The 27,207-nt window shown below is 46.4% G+C and overlaps 2 protein-coding genes across 6 annotated transcripts; one reads left to right on the top strand and one right to left on the bottom strand.

The window, feature by feature from the left end:
• The first annotated feature begins 1,546 nt into the window (after positions 1-1,546).
• SLC10A1 (solute carrier family 10 member 1) lies at positions 1,547-7,090 on the top strand. The gene is made up of 6 exons (XM_065685793.1): positions 1,547-1,563; positions 1,900-2,223; positions 2,934-3,144; positions 4,611-4,828; positions 5,515-5,700; positions 7,036-7,090. The coding sequence occupies exons 1-6, from the start codon at positions 1,547-1,549 to the stop codon at positions 7,088-7,090; spliced, it is 1,011 nt and encodes a 336-aa protein (XP_065541865.1).
• A 2,042-nt stretch (positions 7,091-9,132) lies between these two features.
• SRSF5 (serine and arginine rich splicing factor 5) lies at positions 9,133-13,855 on the bottom strand. Of its 5 annotated transcripts, none has more exons than XM_065686781.1 (8): positions 13,705-13,853; positions 13,089-13,235; positions 12,812-12,882; positions 12,509-12,604; positions 12,122-12,191; positions 10,758-10,831; positions 10,308-10,418; positions 9,133-10,146 (listed from the first exon to the last, which is right to left on the bottom strand). In XM_065686781.1, the coding sequence occupies exons 2-8, from the start codon at positions 13,212-13,214 to the stop codon at positions 9,900-9,902; spliced, it is 795 nt and encodes a 264-aa protein (XP_065542853.1). In that variant the 5' UTR covers positions 13,215-13,235; positions 13,705-13,853; the 3' UTR covers positions 9,133-9,899. The 5 variants fall into 5 exon arrangements, with proteins under 5 accessions (XP_065542853.1, XP_065542855.1, XP_065542852.1 ...); XM_065686783.1 differs by having other exon boundaries at positions 9,133-10,149; positions 13,705-13,847; XM_065686780.1 differs by lacking the exons at positions 13,089-13,235; positions 13,705-13,853 and having other exon boundaries at positions 12,812-13,078.
• Positions 13,856-27,207: the final 13,352 nt, after the last annotated feature.

Below are 27,207 nucleotides of genomic sequence, written 5' to 3'. Positions count from 1 at the left end.
GAAGGGTTGGAGCAGCAGATAATCTCACTGAAGCCTCCTACAGCCACATCCACAAGCATGTAAGCTAACAGCATTCACTTTGCTGTAGTTTAACATGTTTAGCTCTTTTAGAGTCCTGCGACAGACCTGGGGGTTTGCTTAGGTTGATTTGAAGGCAATAAATGCCTTAAATGAAGGCAAAACCTGCAGAGGGATCAGGGACTGTGGCACCTGGGGTCAAGGAGGCAATGTGCCATTCCCCAGCATGGCCAATGCAGAGAAGCACATCCTCTCTACAGCCAGGGACAGGAGCAATGGGGGATGCACAGAGCTCACCTGGAGCAACTGGAGTGTCCTGGGTTCAGCATAGCAGTCACTTTTCTCCTCCTTAGTAGCTGGTGCAGCACTGTGTTTTTGACTTTCAGCCTGGGAGCAGCACTGATAACACCGATGGTTTTAGTTGCTGCTCAGTAATGTTTACTCTGACCAAGGACTTTCTGAGTCTCATGGTCTGCCAGGGAGGAGGAGAAGCCGGGAGGAAGCAGAGACAGGACACCTGACCCAAACTACTAGCCAAAGAGGTATTCCATACCACAGCACGTCATGCCCAGTATATAAACTGGGGGCAGTTACCTGGAAGGGTTAGATCACTGCTCGGGTCAGGCTGGGTATTGGTCAGCGGGTGGTGAGAGGTTGTATTCTCTTCTCTTGTTATTTCCCTTAATATTGGTGGTAGCAGCAGTGGTTTGTGTTATACCTTAGTTACTGGGCTGTTCTTATCTCAGCCTGTGGGAGTTACATTCTTCCGATTCTCCTCCCCATCCCTCTGGGAGCAGGGGAGAGGAAGAAGAGGGGGAAGTGAGTGAGCATCTATGTGGTTCTCTGTTACTGGCTCGGCTTAAACTATGACATGGAGGAGCAATCCTCATCAGCCACCAAACTGACCCCTCTTCCTGCGCCAGCACCAGCTGCCCAGCTTTGTTTCCCTGCACACCAGAGTACTGAATGCATGTTGTGCTGTGCAGCCTTGTACTGAAAGCACAAAGCAGGTACCACTCTGGGGTGAGTAAAAGCTGCCTACTTGGCTTTGCCAGGAGAGCTTGGGTGATAACTGCATTCTTGGCTGGATCATGGTGCAGAGCACTTCAGGTCCTGAAAGCACAGATTTGCACTGCAGAGGTTGGTTGAGGCAGAACCTGCCCTCAGCACTAACAAGGGAGCAATATTTTAGTGTTGGTAAGGCTTGGAGAGCTCATTCCTGTACGCACTTTATGCAGTGACAGACTTACCGCATCAGGAAGAGAGACCCGAAGGCCCCTAAGAGTTTACTAGAGAAATCAGTCATCCATGGAGGAAGTCTCTTCCAAGCCCCCCTATTGAGAGACTGATTTATGGCCAGAAGCATAAGCATTTTATAACCCTTGTTGAAAATAAAGTACCATGGATGCATCATATTTGTAAGCATTAGCCTCGGCAGTATCTTGTGGATGAGAGTTCTTTTGGTTCACTCCATGAAGTGCCTGCCTTTACCAGTTTTAAATGAGTGTCCCCGTTGCTCTCACTAGCTATGTCCTCATTTTCACGGTGAGAGCAGACGCTGGAAGAGGTGGGGGACCAGAACACAACACAAACTGCACAACATATTACTGGAGCGAATGGGGTTCACAGCTGATTGCTCAAAACACGGATTTCTGTTTCAACAGCTGCTGAATGATATGAGCAGTGGCCTGGAAGAGAACCCGTGTTTTGCTTGCATTAACTGGATGTTATTTGGATTCGTGAATCAACCCCTTCCTCACCTTCCAAGCCACTTACAGAAGGGACCTCTGAACCCTTCAGCAGGATGAACAAGACCAAGGGAGCTTGTGAAAGCTGAGAGTTTTGGAGCCCAGGTGCCACACAGAGCACCCCCTTGATCAGTGTGGCACCACCATTTGCATTTGGCCAGCAGGCCATGGACAAAGCCCCGAATGCAGTCATTATTGTGGCCCTCTTCGTCATCATGGTATCTCTGGGGTGTACAATGCAGATAGCCAGGATCGCAACTCACCTCAGGAAACCCAAAGGAGTGGCAACTGGGGTAATGGCCCAGCACGGTGTCATGCCCTTGACAGCATCTGTGCTGGGCAAGCTCTTCCAGCTGGGTGCTATGGAATCCCTGGCCATCCTCATCTGTGGCTGCTGCCCAGGGGAAAACCTCTCCAACATCTTTAGTCTGGCACTGAGAGGGGATATGAACCTCAGGTAAGGAAAGCTGAGTACGTGCTCATTGCCCAGGCCAATCTAGTCATATGACTGGATCAGAAACTTAATCAACATTAGCCACCCCCAAGAAGCTGGGCAAAGGCTGAATAATGAAGTTTAGGCTATTTTTAAAGAACCCATATTGCTGAATAGGCAAACTTCTCCCTGTTTTACAACAAAATGGGATTTTTCTACCTTTCTCTGAAGAATATGGCTTGGTGCTCCTGATGAGATGAGTGCAGGAGCACTTTTTAATCTTCACATAGCAGTACAAACAGCATATACATGTTATATAGAACCATATAGCAGCATATAGTTCCATGTAAACTCAACACGCTACCTGAAGAGGCTGCATCAGTGAGAACTGTTGAACTAGCAGAACACCACTCTCCAACAAACTCTAGTGATAAAACCAGATCCAGGGTGAAAATAGGAAGCATCACTTTCTCTGTCACTGGTGAATTTCTGAAACGTGAGCTGTACCAACAAGGGTCCTTTCTGAGTTTGTATAGAACTGGAGTTATCTTCTCCTTTATTCATATCACATCCTTGACAACCTGACAGTAATGTCTGTGAAATCTCAGTGGCAGGTTGGGAAAGAGCAAGGTAAAGCCTTATATTAAAACCGTGTCTCTATGTCAGAAGGAAAACTGGCATATTCAACTTTGAAAGTGCCATTCTTCTACTGAGGGGTCCTTTCTGCATCTGAGCATTGTAATGACCACATGTTCAGCGCTCCTGGCAATTGGAGTAATGCCTCTGCTTCTGTACTTTTACTCGGGAGGACTGTATGAGGGTGGTTTGGAGCATAGGATACCTTACAAAGGAATAATCACATCCCTGGTGCTGACGCTAATCCCCTGTGCCATTGGCATCATCTTGAATGTGAAGAAACCACAGTACGCTGGCATTATCATCAAGGTGAGAAGTACCCTGTGCTAGTTGCCTTTCAGCTAAGGGCCTCAGGAAGTTTTAAAAAACAGAGGCACAGAAATACTAACTTCTCTAATGCGCACCACAAATCAGTGAAAGGGTTGGACAGAGTCAAGACATCCACTTCACCTCTTCAATCATTAAAATGTTTGCCCAAAAGGAAGTCCTCCACCTTTTCCAGTCAAAAAACATTTTGCAAGCAACTTCCTACCTTGCTCTCCTTTGTTGGCTTCAGTTTGTTTCCTTTTGCTGCAAGCAGCCCTAATGAGCCTCACAGACACTGCCTCCCACTCCAGTCAGAACCAAAGCAGACCCCAGATTAAACAAAAAACCCAAACCAAACCAACCAACCAAAACCACCACCCTGCTGTTCTCAGAGGTCTAGCACAGGGCAGTAGTCACATCCCAAAGCTGGTGCTTACATCAAAGAGATATCTGTCCAGCAGAAGCTACTAAAAATCGCTATGAGCCTGCTTATGCCTGGAATCATCTCCCTGGCTCCTTTGTACATCAGGCATCTAAACAGCAAATAGGAAATCCAGATAACCAACTACACCATTGTCTAGCTCGAGAGCTCCACTAGCAGTACCCAGACTGCTGCTAACAAACAACTTTGTGAACCTGGTTTTCCTAGGGTTTTTTTTTCACTAAGGCTTCATTTCAGAGAAACTAGGACCAAGTATGGCAAGAAATGGATGCCAAGACTTAGTAACAGACCTGTCAGAATTACATTAGGAATCACTAATCTTTAGCAAGCATGGGAACCCAGGAGTCAGGCTCGAGCAGAGGCAGGAGGACCAGAGCTCTTCGAAGGTCCCTTTACCCAGCACAGGGCACTGATGACTGGACTGTTTCAAAAGCAGCTTTAAAAGCCTATCATAACAACGTGACCCACTGCCCCAACTGACCCCCAGATCATGTTCCTTTCTGCTAACACCAGCTTTCCATTTATCTTCTCTACAAAAGAGGAAAGGGGTAGAGACTTGCTTTTAAGAAACACCTGGAAAACCCCATCCAAAGTGGAGAGACGTGCATGAGAGCTGTGTATCCTGCCTCCCAAAATTCCTCAGCTCCTTCATCTGCCAAGTCACCAGACACCAATGAGACAACATGAAAATACAGCGGCCACCTTCCACATGTGCTGTAGGCAGGCTCTACCTGCAAGTGAAGCGGTTTCCTCCCTTCCTGCTTGGGTGGACGAGACTCAAAAGGGACCTAGACAGGGGCACATTGCAGTGCCTGAGAAACAAGTGGCTGGGGGGGAGCAAGCACCAGTCATTTTGCATATAGACCAGAAATGTACTTAGTTATTTAAGGTGTCTGTAAGGTAATACCTCAGAATGGTCTCTTGTAGATTATTTCTAACATTTATGTCCATGAAAGACACGCATTCTCGCTTACACTTACATATGCGGGGGGCAGAGAACCGGGCACAGCTGCTTCTAGTAGGTGAGGGAAGTTTTGCTGGGGATTTCTCTCTTGTCCATGCCTTGACTGCTTTCATTTCAGGCAGGGACGGTTCTGCTGCAATAATTGTTCTGTCTGTGGCCAATATGGGAAGCGGTATCGTGGTTGTCTTCTCACCATCCCTCCTGGGATCTTCTGCCTTGATGCCTTTTATTGGATTCCTGCTGGGCTATGCTCTCTCTGCAGTCTTCAAGCTTAATGACCGGTATGTTCCTGCAGTCCCCACATCCCTCACTCTGTTGCCAGAAGGAAGAGATGTATGCCAGCTCTGGTCTATGGAGCAGTGGCGAAAACGTGGGTTTCGACATAGATGTAATTCTGAAGGATAAACACGCCAGTCTCCCAAAACAGGCCCTAGGAGTGTAAGCAGACACACTGCACACTGGTCCCAAGTCAGTAACACCCAAACCTTGAGTGGGGAGAGAAATCAGTTCAACCTCTGCTTGGCTCATCAGAGAAGAGAGGAGTAGCTGGAGCAGGTTTATTTGACACGGGTACCTGACCACCACAGGAGGGATGGTAGGTTCACTGAACAAGCAGATGGATGGTTTTGACTTAAGGTCACTAGTAACGTGCTAAATACACATTACCAGCCTCTGATCTTGGTAATGAAACTGGAGGAAGATGAGAATTAATAGCACCATACAGAAAATCAACTAATAAGCACAAAGTCCACATTTGTGATGTGATCTGTCTCTGCCCACTGCAATGGGATCATGAGGCAACCCCTTTTAGGGATCCCAGCATTGCTCCTGATAAAGCAGCTTTCAGCAGAGACAAATGCACAAAGCATTGCAGCAGCAAGGTGGGCAGGGTTTATTTGACGTTGTTTGTAAGTGGGTCAAATCTGTAACCTGCCCAACTTTTCCTGCCTCAGATGCAGGTGGACAGATGCATGGAAACTGGCTGCCAGAACATTCAGCTTTGCTCTACTATCCTCAAGGGTGCCCTTGCCCCAGAAATCATCGGCCCCCTGTCCTTCTTCCCACTACTCTACTTGCTGTTCCAGCTTGGAGAGGGACTTCTGCTTATCCTGGTCTTCAGGATCTATGACAGAATAAAGAGATCAAGTGGCAAGTACAGCTTTGCTCCTGTATTTTGTACACTTTCCAGTCCAAACCGTATACATCTAAAATATAACTACCAACGAATCACTGCCTTTTAGAGGCAGAATCCAGCCACCTTTTAAACTCAGGGTTACCTACTCAGTACAGCAAATACAAATCACAGTCAAAAATTCAGAGGTAACTGAAGACATTACAAATGATGATTTCTTGCATCATCAGAATATTTCATATACCTGTATACTATCAGTGCTTAGAAACTTTCTGAGGCCTGTGCTTAAACTAGGATGGACATCCTGCTAAAGCTATGACTTGCACTGAGCACATGCAAAGAACTAGGGTGTTTGTATGTGAATAAAACTACACAAGAACATTAGATACTTCTTAATGCCACAACAGCTTGCAGCAAAGCTGGGATTTGAGAGATTCACTGAACAGTGTCACTTTTGGAGTAGGAGGAGGAAGAAGAGGACAGAACTGACAAGTACTGCAGCTGAAGGAAGGAAATATTTGGATCTTTTGCTAGCAAAGTATATAAATAGAGTCCATCTTAATTAAAATACGGTATTGGTACAGATGTGCGGTAGACTTCCCCAACTTCAGCAGGCCCACAATGCCGAAGCCCAGCTGAGTGTCTGTGAAGAAGACTGGAGAAGGCACTGCTGCATGAAGTCTTCCACAAGTCAGCCTTCTGATGCTTCCAGACCAGCTTTCCCTCGTCCCTCGGGACAGCTGAGCAGCTGCTACAAGAACATTTTACCTGTTACTCAGCTTCATGCTGAAGGATGACTTTTAACAGGGAAGAAAAACCAGCCCACTCAGTTTGGATCCTCAGGTGTGCCTTCAGTGCAAAGCAGCTGGTATAGGAAACCACCATACAGGTGCTCGCAAGACTGCTACAAAAGGGTGGCTCTCCAGGCTCTGAGATACAAAGGACTGAAACAAAACAGCTTAAGTGTTTTGGCAGGACTTCCAAGGTCCTCCTTCTGCTTTAGATCACGCAGCAAGACCAGCTGCAGCCGTGTCACAATCTTTCCATAACTGGCTTCAGAACCGCCTATTCTCATGACATTTTTTTCTTCAGGTGCAGCAAACCTGCTCTGTGCTGGTATGGATGCAGTTGGTGCTCAAAAAATTAAACCAGTGTTAAGACCCTGCAGAAACAGTAGGAAACCAGGAAAACAATACAGACTCTGCAGCAGCTGCGATCAGAACCCCTCCAAGCTCCACCTCCTGCAGCCGGCTTACAGGTCTCCAGCAGTTCTATGTAAGACTTTATACGCTTGTTTCATGCCCGACAAAGGGATTGCCACAGAGCTGTCCGCACCCTCACTGTTATTTCCCAAAGGCCTGCCTCCAGACTAAGCCTCTCTCTGCCTGCCTATGAGACAGACTTCCAGTGACTTCCAAGTCATCGTAACAACCCTTTGGGAGAGCTTCGGGCCACGCTCCCAAGTGACTGCCCCAGTTTTGTCCACATGAAAATCACTGCCCACATTAGCTCCCTTTCTTATGGCACATGTCTGAAGCAGCTCCTGAAGGCATCGCTGAAGATTAATGTGATTTCTGTAATAAAGACCCAAAATGAGGTGTGAAAGTCTCTTGGTGAACAGCCAAGACCCAGTATGCAGCTGAGCAGCCTGTGGACTGCTGGTCACTCCCAACTTCCAAAACCTGAGCAGTGCACAGTGTACCACAGCAGAAGCCGCAAAAAATGAATCACAGCAATGCAAATCATCTTGGCACGTTGAGTTTGGATCCAGCAAGCTGCGATGAACATTGAATGTGCCTTGCTCTATAGAACTAAACACACCAGCTGTCCAGGACGCCATCTAGCTACTGTCACCCTACAAATACGAGGGAAGACTCACATTAACACTTGCAGTGTCCTAGGTATGATACCGAGACACTGGAACAGGCTGTCCAGAGAAGCTCTGGATGCCCCAGCCATGGCAGTATTCAAGGCCAGGTTCAATGGGGCTTGAAGCAACCTGGTTAAGTGGAAGGTGTCCTGCCCATGGCAGGTGTTTGGAACTAGAGGATCTTTAAGATCCTTTCCAACCCAAACCATTCTATGAATCTATGAAACACACAACTGTAACCTGGTGTAATCCATCTTGACTAAGAATAAACAGGCTTGTTTATTCTTAGTAAATACAGAAGACTTCTGGCCAGAAGTTAACATGTTTTAAATTGAAGTTTTGAAATAATGAGCTCCCCAAGTGAAATGCAGACACATCTATCTGTTCATGCTGCTTACAAGACAAGTGGTGTGGTCAAAATGGAATTCAGAATATTCATAGAGCAGGTAGCACTTCATATTTAGCCTGAGGGAGGCAAGTGTCTGAAATCCCACCCCACTCCAACCACCAGGTGCCTTCAGCCCCCTGGGTTCCATTTAGAGCCAAGTCCCATGATGCACATGACCATCCAAGTAAGCAGGAAAGATCCACTGACTTCGAGATGACACAGCTAACCTTATCCCTCACACCCACCAGATGAGCCTCAATGCTGCCTCTGCCCCTAGGGGCTAAACCCCTCTTCTACTACATCTCTTCAGGTGATCCAGCAGCCAAACCAGGATACTGCTGAGAGTGAAGCCTCCCACTCTCCAAAGCTGCCTACTAACAATCCAATTAACCATCTATCAGTCCAAACCCTTCCCCACACCTGCCCCAGGAGCGCCTAGCAGTTTGATACTGTGCTGCCTTGACAGACAGATTCACAAAACACAAAGCTCCTTCTCCCTCACCAGCCTGGAACACAAGACCTGTGCAACAGACACCGAGCAACTAACCTCCCTGAGGGGAACCACCCTGCATTTCCTAGGGCCTAATCCAAAGCCCAGCCTAGGCTCCAAAGACATTTTTAAAGTTTTCCATGGATAACAACTACAGCAGTTTTGCAATTTTTTAAAATCAAATTCTAAAGCTTTCTTGTAGCGTGTGTGAGGGCTTGAGAAGCACAAGGACTGCAGAGTTACTGCCCCTGCGAGGCCCAAACACTAAACCACAGATCTCCACGGTACCACTGCTGCAGTGCTCCCACCCACCAACTCCAAAGTCATCCCTCTTCCTCCAGAGCAAGGACTAACACCTATGAAAATGCTTCACCCACACCTCACTATTCCCTCATGCACATGTGCACAAACACACCAATGAAGTACGCTGACTATACCCATCTTTAACATTCCACGCCTATTATCCAGTCATTAAAACCTCAATGACTTGTCCATTCTATTTTTTACTATGACAGTAGGATTTTCCTTATTCCCAAGGTTCTTATTTCAGTATAGACACATCTAAGTACATGGCACAATTTAGCTCCTCCCCATACATCACTTCACTGCAGACCCATCTTTGAGAAGTATTTTGACACCATCCAAACACAAGGCACCGTCTCAAACACTTAATATTAACACTTAAGAACACACTAGAAGCAGAGGCATGTTTCTTTATATTTTATTTGAGCTATTTAATTCTTAAGTATCAAGAATTAGGGCGCTTTATAGAATATTATTACCATAGGTAAGTGAAATGGGCATTTTCTTAAGTGTAGTGCAAGTCATATTAAATGAAAAGCTTTTAAAATAAAGTTTTATTACCAGTACTGACCAGCACTCAATCTGCTGATCTATAGCTGAAACAATGGTTCAAAAGCACAAAAAAATACTCTCTGAAATAAAGCTTTATGTACAGCACATGTAGAGCTCTTAGATGCCTAAAGCTATTAGTTTCATTTTAAACTGGGTGGCATGGTTTAGTGGGAGGTGTCCCTGCCCATGGCAGGGGGGTTGGAACTAGATGATGTTAAAGTTCTTTCCAACCCTGACTATTCTGTGATTCTACAAAATATTAAACTAGTGTTCCGAGTCGCTCTTCACAGTTGAATATACAGGGAATTAAGTGTTCAGATGACTTTTTTTTGGAGTACAAAAAAGTTTAAGTTGTCCGCTTTAGTTATAAAGAGCTCTGCCAATATACACAAACTATACACTTCAGACATTCACAAAAAATGTGAGCAAGAAAAGGGTTATCAAAAGACATTTAATACAATTAGTCAATAACCCTTCCCACCATGGTCCACATCTACAAAGTTTTCCCATTCCTCCCCCCTCCCCATCCAAACCCTTCCCCGCAGAAAGTCACATACTTACCACAACTTTTAGCAAGTATGGTTTAAAAAAAGGGCCCCCATAACTGAACTATAAGCTCAGTTGCCACTGTCAACAGATCTGGATCTCGATCTAGACCTCTGCCGATCCTCAGATGATGGGGATTTAGATCTACTGGAAGAACCACGTTTCTGGCTTTTCTCTGGCACTGGAGATCTGCTAACTGATCGAGACTTGCTACGGCTCCTACTCCTTGACCTGCTGTAGGACTTGCGGCTGCGGGAGCGAGAACGACTCCGAGACCTGGATGAGCTTCTGCTACGAGACCGTGACCTGCTTCTGGACCTACTGAGGAAACAGAAGAGCACTGGTATTAGCAATGAAACATCATGGACCACTACCATAACCAGGCAAATGACTGGTCTCCCATTCAGTTGCCTGGTCACTGACTTTGAAGCTTTCTTGGTTAACACTTATGTGTTATTTAGGAGAACAGAAATCTGTACCTGTGCCTTTTGCTGCCTTCAATTAGTTTGATTTTCCTTCCATTAATTTCTTTACCAGAAAGCTTTTCAATAGCATTCTTTAAATCACTGTAAGAGGCAAATTCAACCACCCTACAGGGAAAAAAAAAAAAAAATCAAGCCAAAATAAAGCACAGATCTCACTATTACAAGCGGTAATTTTGGTGATAGAGCAAAACACACTCTGGGAAAAACAAACAGCTCAACAACTCAAAAAAAAAAAAACCCTCACTGCTCAGTGTACTCATTCCTTGTTATGACTCAAACAGGAAATGAAGAATTCCCCTCCCAAAATACAAGAGAATGTATTTTCAAAGGGTAGCTAAATTAAGCCAGGAACAGCTGCTAAGCATTAAAAGTAGCCAGCTTCCCTCCCCAGGTATGATACAAACAGTACTCTACAGCTTCCGAGAAGTGTTGTTAGAGGCTTACCCTTCATTTAACTTAGGTCTGTGTGCATCTGCAAAGGTTACTTCCCCAGCTTGTCTCATGAAGTCTTTGAGATCCTAACACAAGACCAGTTATGTTATGCAAGGAAGTGACATTAACACTTATCTATACAAAACCAGATAAACCCAAAAGAAACTTATGACTACTGGAAGAGAAGATGTTAGATAAATTACAAACATGGCAATAGCCATACTTGTATTCTACCAAAATTGAATTATCTCAATCAGGGCACGAAATAAATGAAAACAGCATATTGCTTTAAGCAAAATGCTAATAAATGATCTTAACATTAAGGAAAACATTAGTCTACAGAGACTATATAGATTAAATAAGAAAGAAAGAAAAAAAAGAGAGAAAGAGAGAAAGAGAGAAAGAAATCAAGTACATTTGTATATATAACGGACTGAGTGTGAAATACCCATATATTTTTGAATTATTCCAGCCTCCATTTACATTACAAGTCTTATAGGCATACAGAATTACATTTATGTAACACCAATTATTTTGTGCCCCATATGTCATTAAAAATATAGTTTACTTTACCTTTATTAACAATTCCCTAGGCTAGCCAAGCAGCAAACTGCATTAAGCGACCGGAGATACCGTCATGATTTATGCCCGACTGGCTCTTCGCCACCCACTTGACGAACACTACCCAGTCGATGGAAGCCATTAATCGCACTGCGCTCCCTTATTAGGAGACTATTGATGGATCCAGACATTCGCTATGCTTGATGTTACCAAGGACCACTTTACTGCGATCAGGATTCCAACGACCACCTAATTTCGTATCTTTCAACTCTTTTCGACCAGGACCTCTTTATTCGGAAGCGTTACAGGAAGAACAGCTCTCAACTTAGGAATCAGATCTCGTAAACGCTCTGGGATCGCTGCAATGTGGCACTTTAAGGAGTGCATCGATTACGTCTAGACCGGCAAACACAGATCTAGAGGTGGCCATGTGACATTGTAGGAGCTGACTGGAAAGTCAACCAGGCCCAACCAAGAGTGACCAAGACAGAACGATTAGGATAACCCACAGGCACTCCTCGTCATAAGGCCAACGACACAGATAGGCTGGCAAATAAAGGGTTTAATATGTGGTTAAAATGGATTTAAATAAACAAGAAAAAATAAATATATATCCTCAAACATACACATTCATTATTAAAAATTAAAATTAACTAGTTAAAATTCAAAATATGTAAATTGCATTAATTAAAATTACACTAATTACATAAATGCTTTGAATCCATTAGATTTAATTTTAATTAATTATTTTACAAAATTATTACATTACATACCCATTAAATGAAGTCAAAATAGTTAATCGTGTTTCAACAAACCTGCCAGCTGACTCGGGATGACAAATTTTCTACTATGAGGCGATTTTCTGTTCTTACAGGTGGAGCATTTCTGTTTGGAAATAAACAGTTGAGGCTTTTATTAGTAATTACAATGACCAGCATCAGCATATCACCATTACTACAACTCAGCTATTAGTGCCCCAAGTAATCTAAAACAAGCATTAAATACCCTGGGGAGGGAGCGTAAAGACGACAAGCATATCTGAGAAGTTTTGTAATCCTCACTATCCTACTGCCACATCAAAGGATCGACTAAAAAGGCAAATACCTTTTGATATCACATTCTAGCTCAAGTTCTTGGACTAACCTCTCAGATGAGCCCACAGTATTCTTTTTTAAACTATGCCAGTTCAAAGCTATACGTACCTCCTGTCACTGCGTGGGCGGCGGCTACTAAAACGGTCAGAGTACCTCCCTCTGCCTCTACCCCTAGAGCGTGCTCTTGCATGCTCAATTGTAACCCTGAGGAAAAAAAGAAACAGAAAACCATTTTTTTTTTTTTTTTACATTTTTCTACTTACGCATTCCTTTAGTAACAGTCATTGGAAAAAAAAACCCCAAACAAAACAAAAAAATTATGTTAAACCGTATTGACAACACAAGTTAAAATCTACCTACTTCTTATTTTAGATACTTAAGCTTATACATCCACGAAACAGGGTACCTCACCTCTCACTACAAAGCTCTTTTCCATCCAGTTCATAGACAGCATCATCTGCATCCCTCGGATCCTCAAATTCCTGCAAGACCACCACAGCAAAACCACGAGAGTAAAAAACTACATCTCCAAGAAATTCACAAACGCTTATCTGCCACACAGCATACTCAGCTGAGCACGTTAACGGCATTATCGTTAAAAGTAACTTTGTGCACATCACACGTGCATGAGATCCGAGTGCCGACCAGTGGACGGGGACCACAGAGCCCCGCAGAGGAGCGCACTCACCACAAACCCAAACCCCCTCTTCAGATCGATGTCCCGGATGCGTCCGTATCCTTTGAAGAACCTCTCCACGTCCTTCTCCCTGGCAGCCGGGTTCAGCCTCCCGATGAAGACACGGCAGCCGCTCATGGCTGTGCGCGGCGGAGCTGGCTGCGGGAGACACGGTGCCCCGCCCGTCACCGCCCCGGCCCTGCCCAGTGACTCAGCAGCCACCCGCCCCGCCCCACTGAGCCCGCAGCTCACCCCCACTCCAGGCCAATAGGAAGCAGCCAAGTAGCCCCCGCCTCAGCCTGCGCCAATGGGAGCACGAGGTCCGGCCAGCAGCCCCACCCACAACAAACCGACGCCCACTGCGGTCGCAGCCCCCTGCCCGCGCATGCGCGCTGCCCCGCCGCCCCCCGGTAAGAGAAGACAACGGACCGCCATTGCTCCGCCACAAAATGGCGGCCCGGGCTGCACCCAACGGCAACGCCACGGGGCCTGCTCCGCGAATAGCGCCACAGTGAAACAGAGCGACAAGAAAACCGGCCGCGCAGCCGGAGCTCGCCGCGCCACCGACCCTGCTCCCCGACACGACACCGCACCGCTCCGCGGGGAGCCCTCCCGCGCTGTCACGAACCTGGGCTGCGGGTCTCGGTGTGGGCCGAGCCGGGCGGGCGCGGCGTGGTGAGCGCTCGGCTGGCGGGCAGCTCCGTCCTTCCTCCCCGGCGTCCGGCTCTTCACTGCCGCACCACCCCGCAGCGGCGACGCAAAATGGATGCGGCCCCGCGCGTCACCGTCGCCCCACGTGACTCTGGCGCAGCTTGGCAATTGGCGGAGGCGGTGACCCCGCCCCTTCCCCCGGGAATCTAGGTCAGGGAGGGGGTACCGGCCGTGGGGTAGTTGTTGGGGGCTTCCTCTGTGCCGTCCTGCCCTACCGAGGCCCTCGCCGGTGCGCGGGTGGCTGCTGGTGTTCTGGTTTTCAGCCCAGCCGGCCTGGGTGAGGTAACCGGTGGTGGTACGCTAAAGCTGCTTCTGTGGGAAGACGGCCAGCAGTGACGTTAATGCTGGTGTGGAGTGTGGAAAGGACAGGGTGCCGCTTCATACGCTTACAGAATGTTTTGGGTTGGAAAGGACCTTAAGGATCATCCCGTTCCATCCCACCCGCCATGGGCAGGGGCACCTTCCAGCTTGCTCAAAGCCCCCATCCAACCTGGCCTTGAGCACTGCCAGGGATGGGGCAGCCACGGCTGCTGTGGGCATCCTATGCCAGCAGCTCAGCACAATAAAGAACTTCCTTGTATCTAATTTCAATCTTTAAGCATAAAGCCGTTCCCTCTTGTCCTGTCACTATGCCCTTACGAAAAGAAAGTCCCTCTCCAGCTTTCTTGTAGGCCCCCTTTAGGTCCTGGAAGGCTGTCATCTGGAAACCATTTTGAGAAGGCACCAAAAATACAAACCCAGCCTGGTTTTCAGTGTGGCTTAGCATAGGGCTGGCATTAAAACTTATGTGACAGGTTAAACACAACCGCCAGGCTCTTTCATACACATAGCTTGTAAGGGTCTAAAAAATGTGATGCACTTGTGTGCCAGGCCAGCAAAGGAGTGGGCAAGGTCTTGCAGGAACAGGCATGTCTCTCTTGACCATGATGAACAAAGAATGAGAGAAGATAAATAGACAAGGAGCACTTTATTTGTTTGCATCCTCATTTGGAATCGAGTGTGTAATGACAAGGTAGAGAGCTGAGCTTTGTTTCTGTTTAGAATAACTGCAGAGTTTATCACAGCTTGGCAGTAAAGGCAAAAGATTATCCCAAGGGGCATTTGAAATGCAGAGGACATCTGGAAGTTGAAGATACTCCCACTGGTTTTCTAATGCAGACGGAGGTTATGGCTCTGTAACTGTCATTACCAGATTTGTGCACTGCTTTGGCTTTACACAAAGAGTTAGCTGGCAATTACAGCTGCATCAGGTTGCCCTGAGGACAGTATGACCCTTTTGGCAGCATTTCCCTGACTTGTCTCCCAGAGCCCCATGCTGCCACAAGTCCTCATCTGTACCTGTTCCCCTTAAGGACTATGAAATACCATTTTTGTTGCCTCCAGTGTCTGTTATTACTCAGCTCTATGGGGACGATTTTCTCTTTTTCATGCTTAGTCACTGACTTTTCCATTTTCCCTGGAAAAATACCACACATGATGCCACCAACTTCATAGCTTTATACGGCTGCCCCCACACGCACTCCTCAAACTGGAACAGCATACGCAGTTTGGAAATGGGAGAGTTATTTCTGCTATGTGCATAATGCAATGATGAGAAAGGCTACAGTGTAGCTAAAGGTTTCACAAGAGCAAACTGCCTGCTTTTCTATTGGATCACAAAAGATACGAGCTTCAATTCGGAAAGGATGGTGTACGCGTGGGGGAATATGCAGTGGAGGGAGGACTGTAAGCAATGAAAGATAACACTTGTGATTACCCCTGTGGATCGTAACCTTTACCTGCTGAGGAAAATACATTCATGTGCTAACATTTAACGCTGCTAATTTCATAATGAGTTACAGTGCTCTAACAGGTGCCATGGGAACAGGCAGTCCTGTCAACACTGGGACTCTTCTGACTGCAGTAAGCTGATTCACAATGCTAAACCTGCAAAAACTAGCCCTGGAAAAGGCACCAAGCAGATTTCTACTAGTTTAACGCCCCAGAAAACAGCTTGTAGTGGGATCAAAACAAGGGTTAGCACTGGACAAAGAAAGGAAAGGACAGGAACACCCCACCAAGGAAGAACTGTTTGTAATGTTCTAAACTAAAAGAGGGGAGTTTCAAGCTGGACGTGAGGAAGAAATTCTTTACAGTGGGGGTGGTAAAACACTGGCACAGGTTGCCCAGAGAGGTGGTGGATGCGCCATACCTGGAGACATTCAGGGCCAGGCTTGACGTGGTTCTGAGCAACCTGGTCTAGTTGAAGATGTTCCTGTTCATGGCAGGAGGGCTGGACAAGATGCCCTTTGAAGGTCCTTCTAATCCAAACTGCTCCATGATTCTATGATTTTAGCAGTGTGAAACTGCAGCATAAAAAGCTTTGACCTTGTTACTGGAAGGCAGTAATCTCCCTGCATCTCATTTTCAGACCACTGGGAGAAGAGAAACAAAAGTCAGGAGGGTGTCCTGGAGGCAATAATATCTCTTTAAAAGGTTCCTGTGTTACCCAAAGGTGTTACAAACATAAAGGTCACACACTCTTTTACTCACATCGGTTTCCCAGGTAGGTAGGTCATGAGCAGGCAGATGTGTTTCCTACCCAGTTTCTCCAAGTTATATTTTAATGGGAAGGAGTATTTCTCCTTTTGGCTCAAAGCTGTTTGAAGACGACCTAGACTTGTTAATATTCTTGCTGCTTGCTAGTGTCCGCACTCCTACATTCCTTACAACTCTGGGCTGCTGAAAACCACACACGCAGTCTGAAATCCCTCTAGTTATTTCATCAAGGTAACTAGGTAAATACAGTCACTATTTGGAAGCAAAAAGGGCACGAGGCAGCAGAAGACTAAATGAAAGCTGGCATAAATTCCCACCAAGCCACCATTACTATTTGGTACTGCTTGTGAAAAATAGTTAATAGGGATTAACTCTTCACTGTCTCTTCCAAATACAAAAATTAGATATCATCAAATAAAACTAATGAAATCCAAGTTCAAAGCATGCAAAAGGATGTGCTACTTCACCAACTGGTAGTAGACCTCTGGCATAACTTGCTGGAGGATGCTCTGGATACAGGAATTTTATATGGGTTTGCCCTACGGACAGCTTTAAACCAGGAAGGAGGAGGGAATGGGAATAAAAAGGAGCAGCGAGATAGAGGAATAAAGAGAGGCTCCAATTCAGAGACTCTATACCTTCCATTGCTGAAGACCCTCTGCAAAAAACACTTCCCATCAGATCCAAGGTAAGCTGCTGGTATAAGCCATGTAGCCAAAGACTCAGCACTTACCCAGTTCTGCAGCAGTTCTGTGAATACAAACAGATGTAGCTAGCGTCCTCTGCTGCTGCTGGTGAATATATTTATTACTTTCACTGTAGTTCTCCATGCTAAGCTCCTCTACCTTTCTTTGCATTCTCCTTTTCTGTACACTGATGTACCTGTGCATTCTCTGTCCTTTTGTCTAAGGCTCTGTGAACTAACATATTTCTATTACTGCTAGATTACGTGTAGCTCTCCTAAAGGCAGCAGCAATGAGTGCTGATGAGCTACTTTGCAGAAGTCTCAAGGAGATGGCAAAAACTAAATAGGTAATTTAGTATTTGAGCACCAATTGTTTACTCCAAAGCATTTGGAGAAAGAAAATGGAAATTTACCTAGAAATAATACAGTGACAGACATTCAGAAATAACTTGGTCACACACATTCAGCCCTGGCTGAAAGAAAATGAAATAAAATAAAAACTGAAAAAGTTTTTTTTTCTTGTTGGGTTAATATTTGAATCATCAGAACAAGTTTGCAGCAGCTCAGTGTATTCCGTTACAGATGCTGAATGTGAACTGGTGAAGAAATCTTACAATGCTGAGAGCAAGTTGTAGATTGATACAAAACCATTTTACTGGGTCAAAGCTATTTATTAGCCTTCAGAGGCAGAATCATGTGGGCTTTCACATCTGGACCTTTCCTGAAAGATCCCGAGCCCCTTTCTGTTTTAACTCAGCGTTGCATGTACCCCCAAATGAAACCACTGCACTCCTGGCTGTGGTCTGCTGCTACATTTCCAAGCAGCTCAGATACCACATCTTTGTTTTGAGAATCCATCTTCTTTGTTTACATAGACCCAGAGACTAACATTGGCAAGAGATTTTATTTTCAGCAGGCAGCAGATTGCAGACACTGAGCATGTCATGTTGTCTTCACCTTTTGCTTAATTGAGACTCTGTGTTCATCTTAAAAAGAGCATGAAGAACATAGGTTGTATGAGGGGAAGAATAGGATGAAGTTCATGTATTGTCAAGCAGCCAGCATTTTAATCATTAAGAAGCTCCCTGAAGTAACTAAGGAACCATCCCTGAGGAATCTCTAGCACCATCCCCAATGCCTAACGTCCTGGCAGTGCAGTGACTTTTCAGCTAGCAGGCTTCACTTCAAAGGTCAGAAAGTTGTTCGAACAAAAGACTAAATCATCAATTTGTAAGCACTTTCATTCAGTAAACTGGTAAGCTGCTCATGCCAACAAGGCAGGCAATCAAGAACAAGCTGTTTTAAATGAATCCAATACTCCTTATTGGAATAACTAAGCTAGTGGGCAAGGGGGAAAAATAGAGATGTGTTAAACCTGACTATGATAAAGGTTTTAGTCTATTTTTCTTAAGCAAACAGGAAAATGCCAAGGTAAAATCCATTGTAAGCTGTAAACACAACTTTTTCAGAGTTTCCATTCAAAATAGCTTCTTGACAAACCTGGGGACAGTTCCTCTGGGGAATCAGGGATCTCTTCTTAGTACAGGACCATTCAACATCTGCATTAACAGTTTGTTAAGCAGATTAGAGCATGCAGTGTTAAAATATGCAGATGAATCAGCCTGGGAAGAGTTTTAAACACTCTGAAGACAAGAACAATAAATCAAAATGAGTCTCAGAAACCAAAGGAATGATTCAACAAGATGCGATTCTGCAGGAATAAGGGCAGGCTATGTTTAGGAAGTATCCACCAGTACAAAATCAGAAATGCCTATTCAGGAAGTAGCAACATCTATAAAGGCTTGAGCTAAAGTGGATCACAGTCTGAAAATAACTCAAAATACACTGGCATTGCAGAAACAGGTAAAACTTATTCTGGGATGTGGCAACAGAGGGCGTGATATTTATGGGCTGAGTGATGATGTACTTAATTGACAGTAAAGTAAGGTTTAAGAATTACCTCTGTTTCCTTACAGCACAGTAGTACTCCAACAGGCATATGGCTGCCACACAGCTCATGAAGAGCAGTATATATCGCTCTGTGATATCTTCAAGTAGAGGTCAAACCCTAGTGGAAGCCTGGAGTGTTATCAGTGCTGTAAGTGTCTTGTCATGTTTATATCACCTACCTCTCACATGCTTTTCAAGTCTGGGGAGGATTGTACATGTCCTGTCACCATGGGTTTATTTCTTATTTTTAGGCAACCATTATACTAAGCAAAACCAACATTAAAACAATATACCACATAGTTGCACGACCCATGGAAACTCATTAAGCTGTAATCACAAGAGACTGTTTAAACTCTTTGGTATGTTACACTGGTAAAAACACAGTGTAGAAAGGATAAGCTTACATATATAACATCTATATGGACATCTATATGGCATCCAATCTGCTGATAAATACTGCTGGAAACTAAGCTGTATTGTCACCAACTGTTTAACCATCCAGGAAGTATGCCTAGCTTGCACAGAATTTTTATGCCAGTATAGTTTCTGTGAAAAGGTGTATTTAGCATTATAAGTCTTTGAAAGTACTCATACCAATACAGAGGTCTTTCTTTCCATATTGTGTAAAGATACAGGATTACACAGTCCTTCTCTAGATATGATTTGATGCTACAGCCAATTCAGTGTCAGACTTGATTCAGGAGGTTTCTGCTCTCAGCTTCTGACCCTTGATATTCTCTCTCCTTCAGTTTTACTGACTCACCTTTCAGGGGTACCGTAATATCAACTGTTTTGGTTTTTGAACCAGAACTATCATCCTCCTTGAGAGGGTTCTGCTGTCAGAGATCCGCATCTCACCGTATCCACACCAGAGAATTTAACTCTGAAGTGCTCTTTCCCTGCTGGGCACCATGCCACCACATGACATCGGGCCCTTGAGCTTTAAACCATCCTGTGATGTATGGCAGTCTATGTGACGGCCATGACAGCACAGAGCTAGAATGATTATGGAGGACACTGGAATTCACCCTTCCCTTAGCCCATAAAGCTAGCCATGCAAGCCCTCAAAAAGACAACAATTCATTCTCTGAATATTTCCCTTGTTGCCACAAATGCTGGAAAGGTTGTTTAAATGAGAGATGAGATTCAGCAGATTTTGGCTCATATTATCCTCAGACATGGGCTCTTTCTGCAAGAAGCACTCCACCAGCACAGAGCGGGGGCTGGTGCTACAAAGCACTCTCATCTGGAGGCATTAAGAAGTGATTTACACCAGCGAATATAGAGATTGAGGTGGGACAGTCCCCAGCCTGCAACAGCTGGAAAGCTCAGGGGAAGATTTCCCATGCATTTCTTAGTAATGCAGCAGGCAGTTTCAACTGAATGGTGCTACTCTGTGCTGACTTGAAAGTCCTATATTAGGTGATGAGGGTCAGCTCGTACCAAGTTTAACCTCAGAGCCCTGACATCAGTGAGCTGCTGTGCAGGCAAAGCGGCAAAGCACCAGTAATGCAAGGTCCAGCATTGTCTTCCCTTCTCAGCCACCCCAGTGGCCCTCCGAGAGGCCGGTTTTCATCCAGCTGGGGCCAGAGAAGCACAGGCAGCACATGGAGCTGGTCAGCATTATCAAACCTTTGCCTCCTTCAGCAGTTTTCTAACATGGTGGGTTAGATTTGGCAGTAAGTTTCTAACCGTGCACTAGGTTCCCATGGAGTGGCTTGGTATCTCAGCCTGGTTCCTGAACAATCATCCATCTGGGTCTGGTGCTTTCGGTTATTTATCTGCCATCCTGCTTACCTGATGCAGAACTTGATTAAACTTTCAGCCTCAGGGAGTTCCTCTGGCTGCAAGTTTAGGCACAAGGACCATCATGAGGCAATGGCAGAGCTGCTGTTCAACTTGCCCACTCCAGAGAAGGCTCCATTCCCAGACCTTTCACCATCAGCACCTGCGCTGCCAGCACTGTGTGTTGGGCCTTCTGCAGCGTGGTTTCTCCTTGCAGAGCCAGAGAGGAGCAGAGCTTTCCTGCACCAGCTTAGAAAACAAATGCAGTCAGGCACCCTGGGGCTGTCAGGACATTGCAGAGAATTAGGCCAGGAGCACTGATGTCTGGCTCCTGCCAGTGCATCATTATCTGTTTGCATTAGCTTTGCTTCTTCTGCAGTTCCTGCTGCAAAATGCCTGCTCGCTTTGGCACTGGTATTGGCATCATCTCCCATAAAGAAATGTCAGCAGCACAGCTGCCTTCCCAAATTCTGCACTCAGATGAGTGGCTCTGCTGCTTTGTCAGCATTGAGCTGAGTATGTCTCTTTTGGTGGAAATAAATTCTTTGTTCAGATAGTTTTTGGGCTTTGCTCATGAACAGAATGGCCAGAAAGGCTACTGGTTAAATCCCATTTTTAATTATTTTAGCAAGATTAAATGCTTTAAGAAATAGGCACATTCTCTATTTGTTCTTTCCCCTCCCTGACCATTCAGAAGCACATATTGCACCTATCACTCTAGGATTAGGCGTTTGGCCACCACAGTGTCCCAACCATGTGTCTGCCTGCAACAAAATACATAATTATGCACATCTCTTCTATTTGGCACCGTTTCTGCAGCACTGAAACAGCCAGGGCATCTCTCATACAGCCCCTGAGCTGCACAGTGCATTAAATAAAGGCACATCATCTTTTCCAGGGTCTGATTCTTCTATACAGTCCTCCAATACCCCCCGCCCCAGCTGCTAATTCACAGCACATACACTGGCAGAAGTTTTCTTTTGTTATTATTGCCAAATTCAAGCATCGGATGGCATGTGAGATAAGCAATAGGCATGGGCCATTATGTTGGGCAGGCATAAAGATGGAAGACAAAGAGCCTGGCAGGCCAGCCCATCACTCAGTACTTGCCTTGTCTCCTCACCACCACCTCCTGCCTTTCCTAAGGCACAGGAATGTACATTCCCTCCCGGCATACAGGCAGGTTGGGAGCCTGGGCTTCCACTGCTCCCTGTGGGAAATCACTTCCAACAAATGACATCATGAGTAACCCTTTTTTTCTGTTTAACCCATATTTGCCTTTCAAAATTCCTCCGGTCACACTGAGTTACAAGCCCTTGCAGTAGGCTAAAGTCTTTTCCTCCCTGGGGACTGTTCCCTTTGGATGGTAACACCAGCCTTCCTCAGCTGTCCCTGAAATACACATTTGTACCTTTTAATCTTTTCTTGTAAGTCCTTCCAGCCTCTGATCATTTCATCACTCTTGTGTGACCTTTCCTTTGTCTTCCTGTGCTTTAGACTTGACTGCAATACAGCTGATTAAAATGAGAAATATCATCATGCTTGAACATGTGGCTGCTCCCCCAGGGCACCTCCTCCCAGCCCTCCTTGCCATCTGTTGGTGGCAAACCAAGAGGCAGGGCTGAATTTGTGTGACAAGGCTGAGCTGATCAACCTCTGCTGCTCTGGGCTAAGCTGCTGAGGGAGGAAGGACAATGGACCCCCTGTCTGGTGATAAGAGCTCTCTGTGACCCCAGCTCCACCATCAGACTGAGAGGGAGGTATGGACATAAGGCACTGGCTCTGGCTGGAAGCTTCATGGTGGAGGAGAATAATCACCCAGGGAAAATACTGCTGGTCTCTCCACTTGGTGTGCAACATGCTGCTCACCCTTTGGTCACAGGAACTTGAAGCACCCCTGACAGCTGCACCTGGCAACTTCATTTGGTCCTATTTTGGGTTTGGGTTCTTGTCCAAAGCTAGAAAAAATGAAGCAGAAAAAAAGAAAATGAACCCAGACTTTTTAAATTTCACTCCCTATTTAAAGTAAAGACAATTTTTAAGCTTTTCCAGTTTACCTACTTATTTTCACATTCAAGGAAAAACAGGGCGACTTTGTGGTTAAACTGTCAGGCGCCCCTGATCGCAAAGGTAAAAGTAGCCACGGCTATGTAATATAAATGCTTCATGACCTAGGCTTCATGCTCTAGTAGATAGGCAGGTACACACATGCAAGACAAAATCTGCTGACTGTGAAGCATCAGCCGCAAGATAATGATGTCACGCAAGCTTCTAAAAGAGGGAATAAAGACCCTCGCAAAATGGTTACGCTCATTTTTGTTATACATGCTTTTAACTTCAACAGCTAAATGGCACACTGGCTCACAGCTGCTTTATTTAAAGTTTCATTGATCTTACTCTGTTGGGAGCTTATAATGAATACCAGATCCATATCCCTAATATTTTCTATGGAGACAGGCAGAAAGGAAATACTTAGAACAAGGCAAGCTTTCTTTGCAAAGCAGGGGTGGGAGGGAATCCTCCTCAAGCATTAATATCCCCCTGCTCCCTCACCAGACTAAAAAGGGGACACATAAAAGTTTTAAATAACTTTTTCTATTTTTTTTTTTTTTTAGTTATGGAACCCAACAAAATAAGAAAAATATTTGGGACATTAAAAAAAAAAAAAAAGGAATAAAGAAATAGTATTTTGTGGGTTTTGGATATTTCAGAGGAAGTTGCCACAACTGCCCAGAAGGGCATCATGTCTGGACGATTTGTTTCCTCGCATGTAAGAATATGACTGCCCGTTGCTCTGGCAACTGCAGGGAGCAGATGATGACCCTGAGTAGCCACAGAGATTTGTTTCCCCATTAGGCGGCCATTAGGACCCACACGCAAATTCCATACCCTTGCATTGAAGGAATCAGCAGGGTTTTGTCTGACAAAGCAAGAAAAGCACCCACATTCCACCACCTAGGCTTGTGCCAAGGAGTTTCTGCCCCAAGCCAGGTTTAGGATGACTTCTGACCCTCTGCAGATGGAAGTACCAGGTTAGAGCCCGTGGAGAGGAGGACGGCATCCTCAGAGTGCCCAGTTGCTGATGGCACTACTGCCATGCCATGCACAGCCTCGGTGCAGCACATGGGGTCTGAAAGCAAAGCCACCACCATCTCAGATTTTGTCATCTCAAGAGGCTGTTGTGGCTTAGGTGTCCTAGAGTTGCATTTACCTGCCCCTTTCCAACTTGATCACTATAATGGATTGGTTCTCAACTCACAGGGACCAGGACCAGCCCAACAACTGATAAACCAACCAGAACAGCAACACGCTTTGTTCCCTATTGCACCAGTAAGCAAGAAAACGTAAGTCCGGTGCCTTGGAGGTATTCCAGCACCATGTGTCCCTGCATGCAGATGCCTTCCATGCTCCGTTCAGTTATATTTTCACTGCCTTGTTCTGAAATCCCTAATTTTGCTGCCAAAATGCAGCAAAGAATAAAGCTAAACTTCTTGCATGACTGTTCCGGAGTCCCCACTGATCTGTCTGAGACAGGAAGAGCGGGGCCTCAGTTTGATTCCCCAGGGCATGGCCCTGACTGATTTATCTCGAACTCATTAGCCACAAGGCAGAGTAAGGAGAGAGTGATTATGTAGCAGGTGTTGCCCTTGGCACACACTTCCACAATGCTGAGAATCAATATCTCTGAATTACCATTTCACTCACTCCCTTTGGGCACAGCCTGCGTTGGAATAAAGGGGCCATTCCTCTGGGTGGCGACAGGATCACCGTATGCAGAAGAAACGGGAGCTCACAGTTAAGCAGAGGTCTGGAAGGAGACATGCTGAAGATGTCATTAAGAGTGTTTGTTTTGCAGCCTCTGGTATGACCTGAAGCAGGTTACTTCAATCTTCTGTGCTTTGCTTTTTGCCCTCCCCATCAACACGGACAGCGTGGGCCTTCCCACCCACCGACATGCCACAGAGATAAATTCCCAGTTATTCATAAGGCTGTTGAAAAAGCACCTGAGGAGCACCAGAGAAATGCTGAATGGTTTCAGTAACAAATCAACCATCTTAAAGCTTCCCAGAGGAAAGAGTTATTGCAGCCAGGTCAGGTGTATAAGGGGAAACACAGACTGTAGAATGGTAACAACTTTGTCTGCAGAGCTGAACCCAGGATCATAAACCTCTTGGAAGCAGCCCTTACAGGGAAATCTCTGCTGTCCTGCAGGGGCGGCTCATAGAGATGGAGGAAAGGAATTTCTGCAGGACTGCTGCCCTGCCCCAGCTGCAGGGAGCCCCACGCTGCCCTGCAGCACCCAGGGATGGGAGCCCGAGGTGGGAAACCCAGCGCTGTTGCACCCTAAGTGACAGGCTTCTGCTCCTGGCTCCCATGAGGATTGTCCAGGGGGGCTTTTTGCCACTTGAGTTTTCCTCCCCAGGAAAACGCTGCTACTCCCAAACCTGGCCTTTAAACTTGGGTTTAAAGAAGAACATTCTGTATTTTCTAAACATGGGTAGCACATTAGCCCTTCTTAAGGCAGGGCCTGCTGATGGGCACAGCCAGTGCAGAAGCAAATCCAGCTGTGTGCCAGCTGCAGCTCTGCCCATCCCAGACTCAGTCTTGCAAGCAGCAACCCCAGCTGCTATCGACATGTAAGGAGAGATGTGCTCTGCCACCACCAGCTCTCCAACCTGTCCTTCTTCTCCCCCAGCTGCCTCTGAACCACGGGGAGGTGGCAGGAGCACACACACCTTGTTAGGCGGCAGTGGCACAGGCGGGGAACACCTACCTGCTGCCAGAGCCTCCTTGCTGCTCTTGGCCACGCACAGCATGCTGCAGCACATTGTGGTTCCCTCCTCTTTCCCTGAAAGCATCAGCCCTGCAGTGCGCTATTGCCCCTGCTGCGGGCTGCTCCAGGGCTGCTGGGTGCCATGGTCTGGTATGCTGTGGGGACAGGGAGAGCGTGTCTGCCCTGTGAAGTGGGTCCCCTGACCTCATTTGTGATCCATGGGCCTGGAAATCAAACCCTGCTTGCCAGGCAGAGCTGCCAAACACAGTCTGGTCTCGAACGCCACCCCATTAAACAGCTACAAGGAGATGCAGACGGCACTGTAGAAGCAGACACGGAAACAAGGGTGTTTGTGTCCTGAATGCCAGCGTGTGGCACAACTCTGTGCCCTCTTGACCCCAGATCTGGGCTTTTGTCATGGATGTAGCACAAAAACCTTGAGCTGAGTCCCACGGACCCACCATGAGCTCAGTGCAGGCCAGATGACAGAGCTGCCAAGGGACAGCCACCTAATGCCAAGGTCTCCCTGAGGGTTAAGGTGTGAAGTTTGCCGCTAAACATGATCCTGCCGCAAAAGGGAACAGAATCAGCCCACTGTGTGTGCTTCTCCGTCCCTCCCCTGCATGCCAGGACGCCTGCTTGGTGCTGGGAGAGCCCATTGCAGCTTTGCCAAGTACTGCAGCCAATGAGTTCTGGGGGCTGGTGGCCTGTCCTGGCCAGACCCTGCTCTGTTCCCTAGTGGCAGCACACACAAGGGACCCTCTGCACGGCCCAGGCAAGTGAGGAGGGACTGTGCAAACACTTGGTTTGCAAAGCACAGGGCTTGTTGGCCCATAGCCTGCCAGCATTCTTCTGCTGGCGGGGGCAGGGGAACCTGCATTTGGTGACACCCTAATTCAACCCATGTCAGAGGCAGGACAGGATCCCAGCAGAGGCAAAGCTAAAGCAACATCAAGAGATGATTTGATAATGCAAACCCACCACGAAGCTTCCCAGCGGTGGCGATGTGGCATGCAGCAGCCAGGGGTGGCGAGGAAATGCTCCAGATGTTCTGCATCCTGTGAAAGAGTTAAAGCGCGCGGTTATAACAGGGCTGGGAAATGCAGCTGTATGGAGCATCCCATCTGGGGGCCAGGCAGGGCAGTGCTCTTGGCTGACAGGGTGCCCGGTGAGGGCAGGAGCCCATCTATCCCCTTTCTCAAAGCGCCTTTGTGGCGGGGTCAGTGTCGTTGTGGGGAGGCTGCTTTCCTGGTGTCCCTGGTGTCCCTGCTGCCCCAGCCTTTCTGCCCTTCTGTTCGGGAGCGTTTTCCAGACCACCCGCCTCAGGCTGGCTTCCTTCGGGTGTTCCTCACTGCAGGCACAAACCAGAGGTGACAAATTATTTCCAATGTGTCTAATAGATAAAAGCAGCAGAACAACAAGAAGGGCACATTCCCAGCTCCAGAACTGCTGCGGCAGGAAAGCAGTAAATTATTCCTGTGAAAAACAGTAAAGTTAATTCCTGGAGGCCACTGACTTCCCACGTGCCAACTGTCTGCACAGGCCACCGAGCTCCAGTTTTGCAGCAAGATCGGCTTACCATGTGGGAATAAATCAAGGAATAAATGGAAATAGGAGGAAGATAGATGTCACCCCTTCCCTTCTCTTAACTTGTCCTTTCCTCCACAGACGATGAGAATCACATGTAT

This window comes from Lathamus discolor, chromosome 6 (assembly GCF_037157495.1).
Source record: "Lathamus discolor isolate bLatDis1 chromosome 6, bLatDis1.hap1, whole genome shotgun sequence".
NCBI classification, from domain to species: Eukaryota; Metazoa; Chordata; class Aves; order Psittaciformes; family Psittacidae; genus Lathamus; species Lathamus discolor.
The sequence above is the reverse complement of the archived record's forward strand: the minus strand, read 5'-3'. Positions and strand labels throughout refer to the sequence as shown.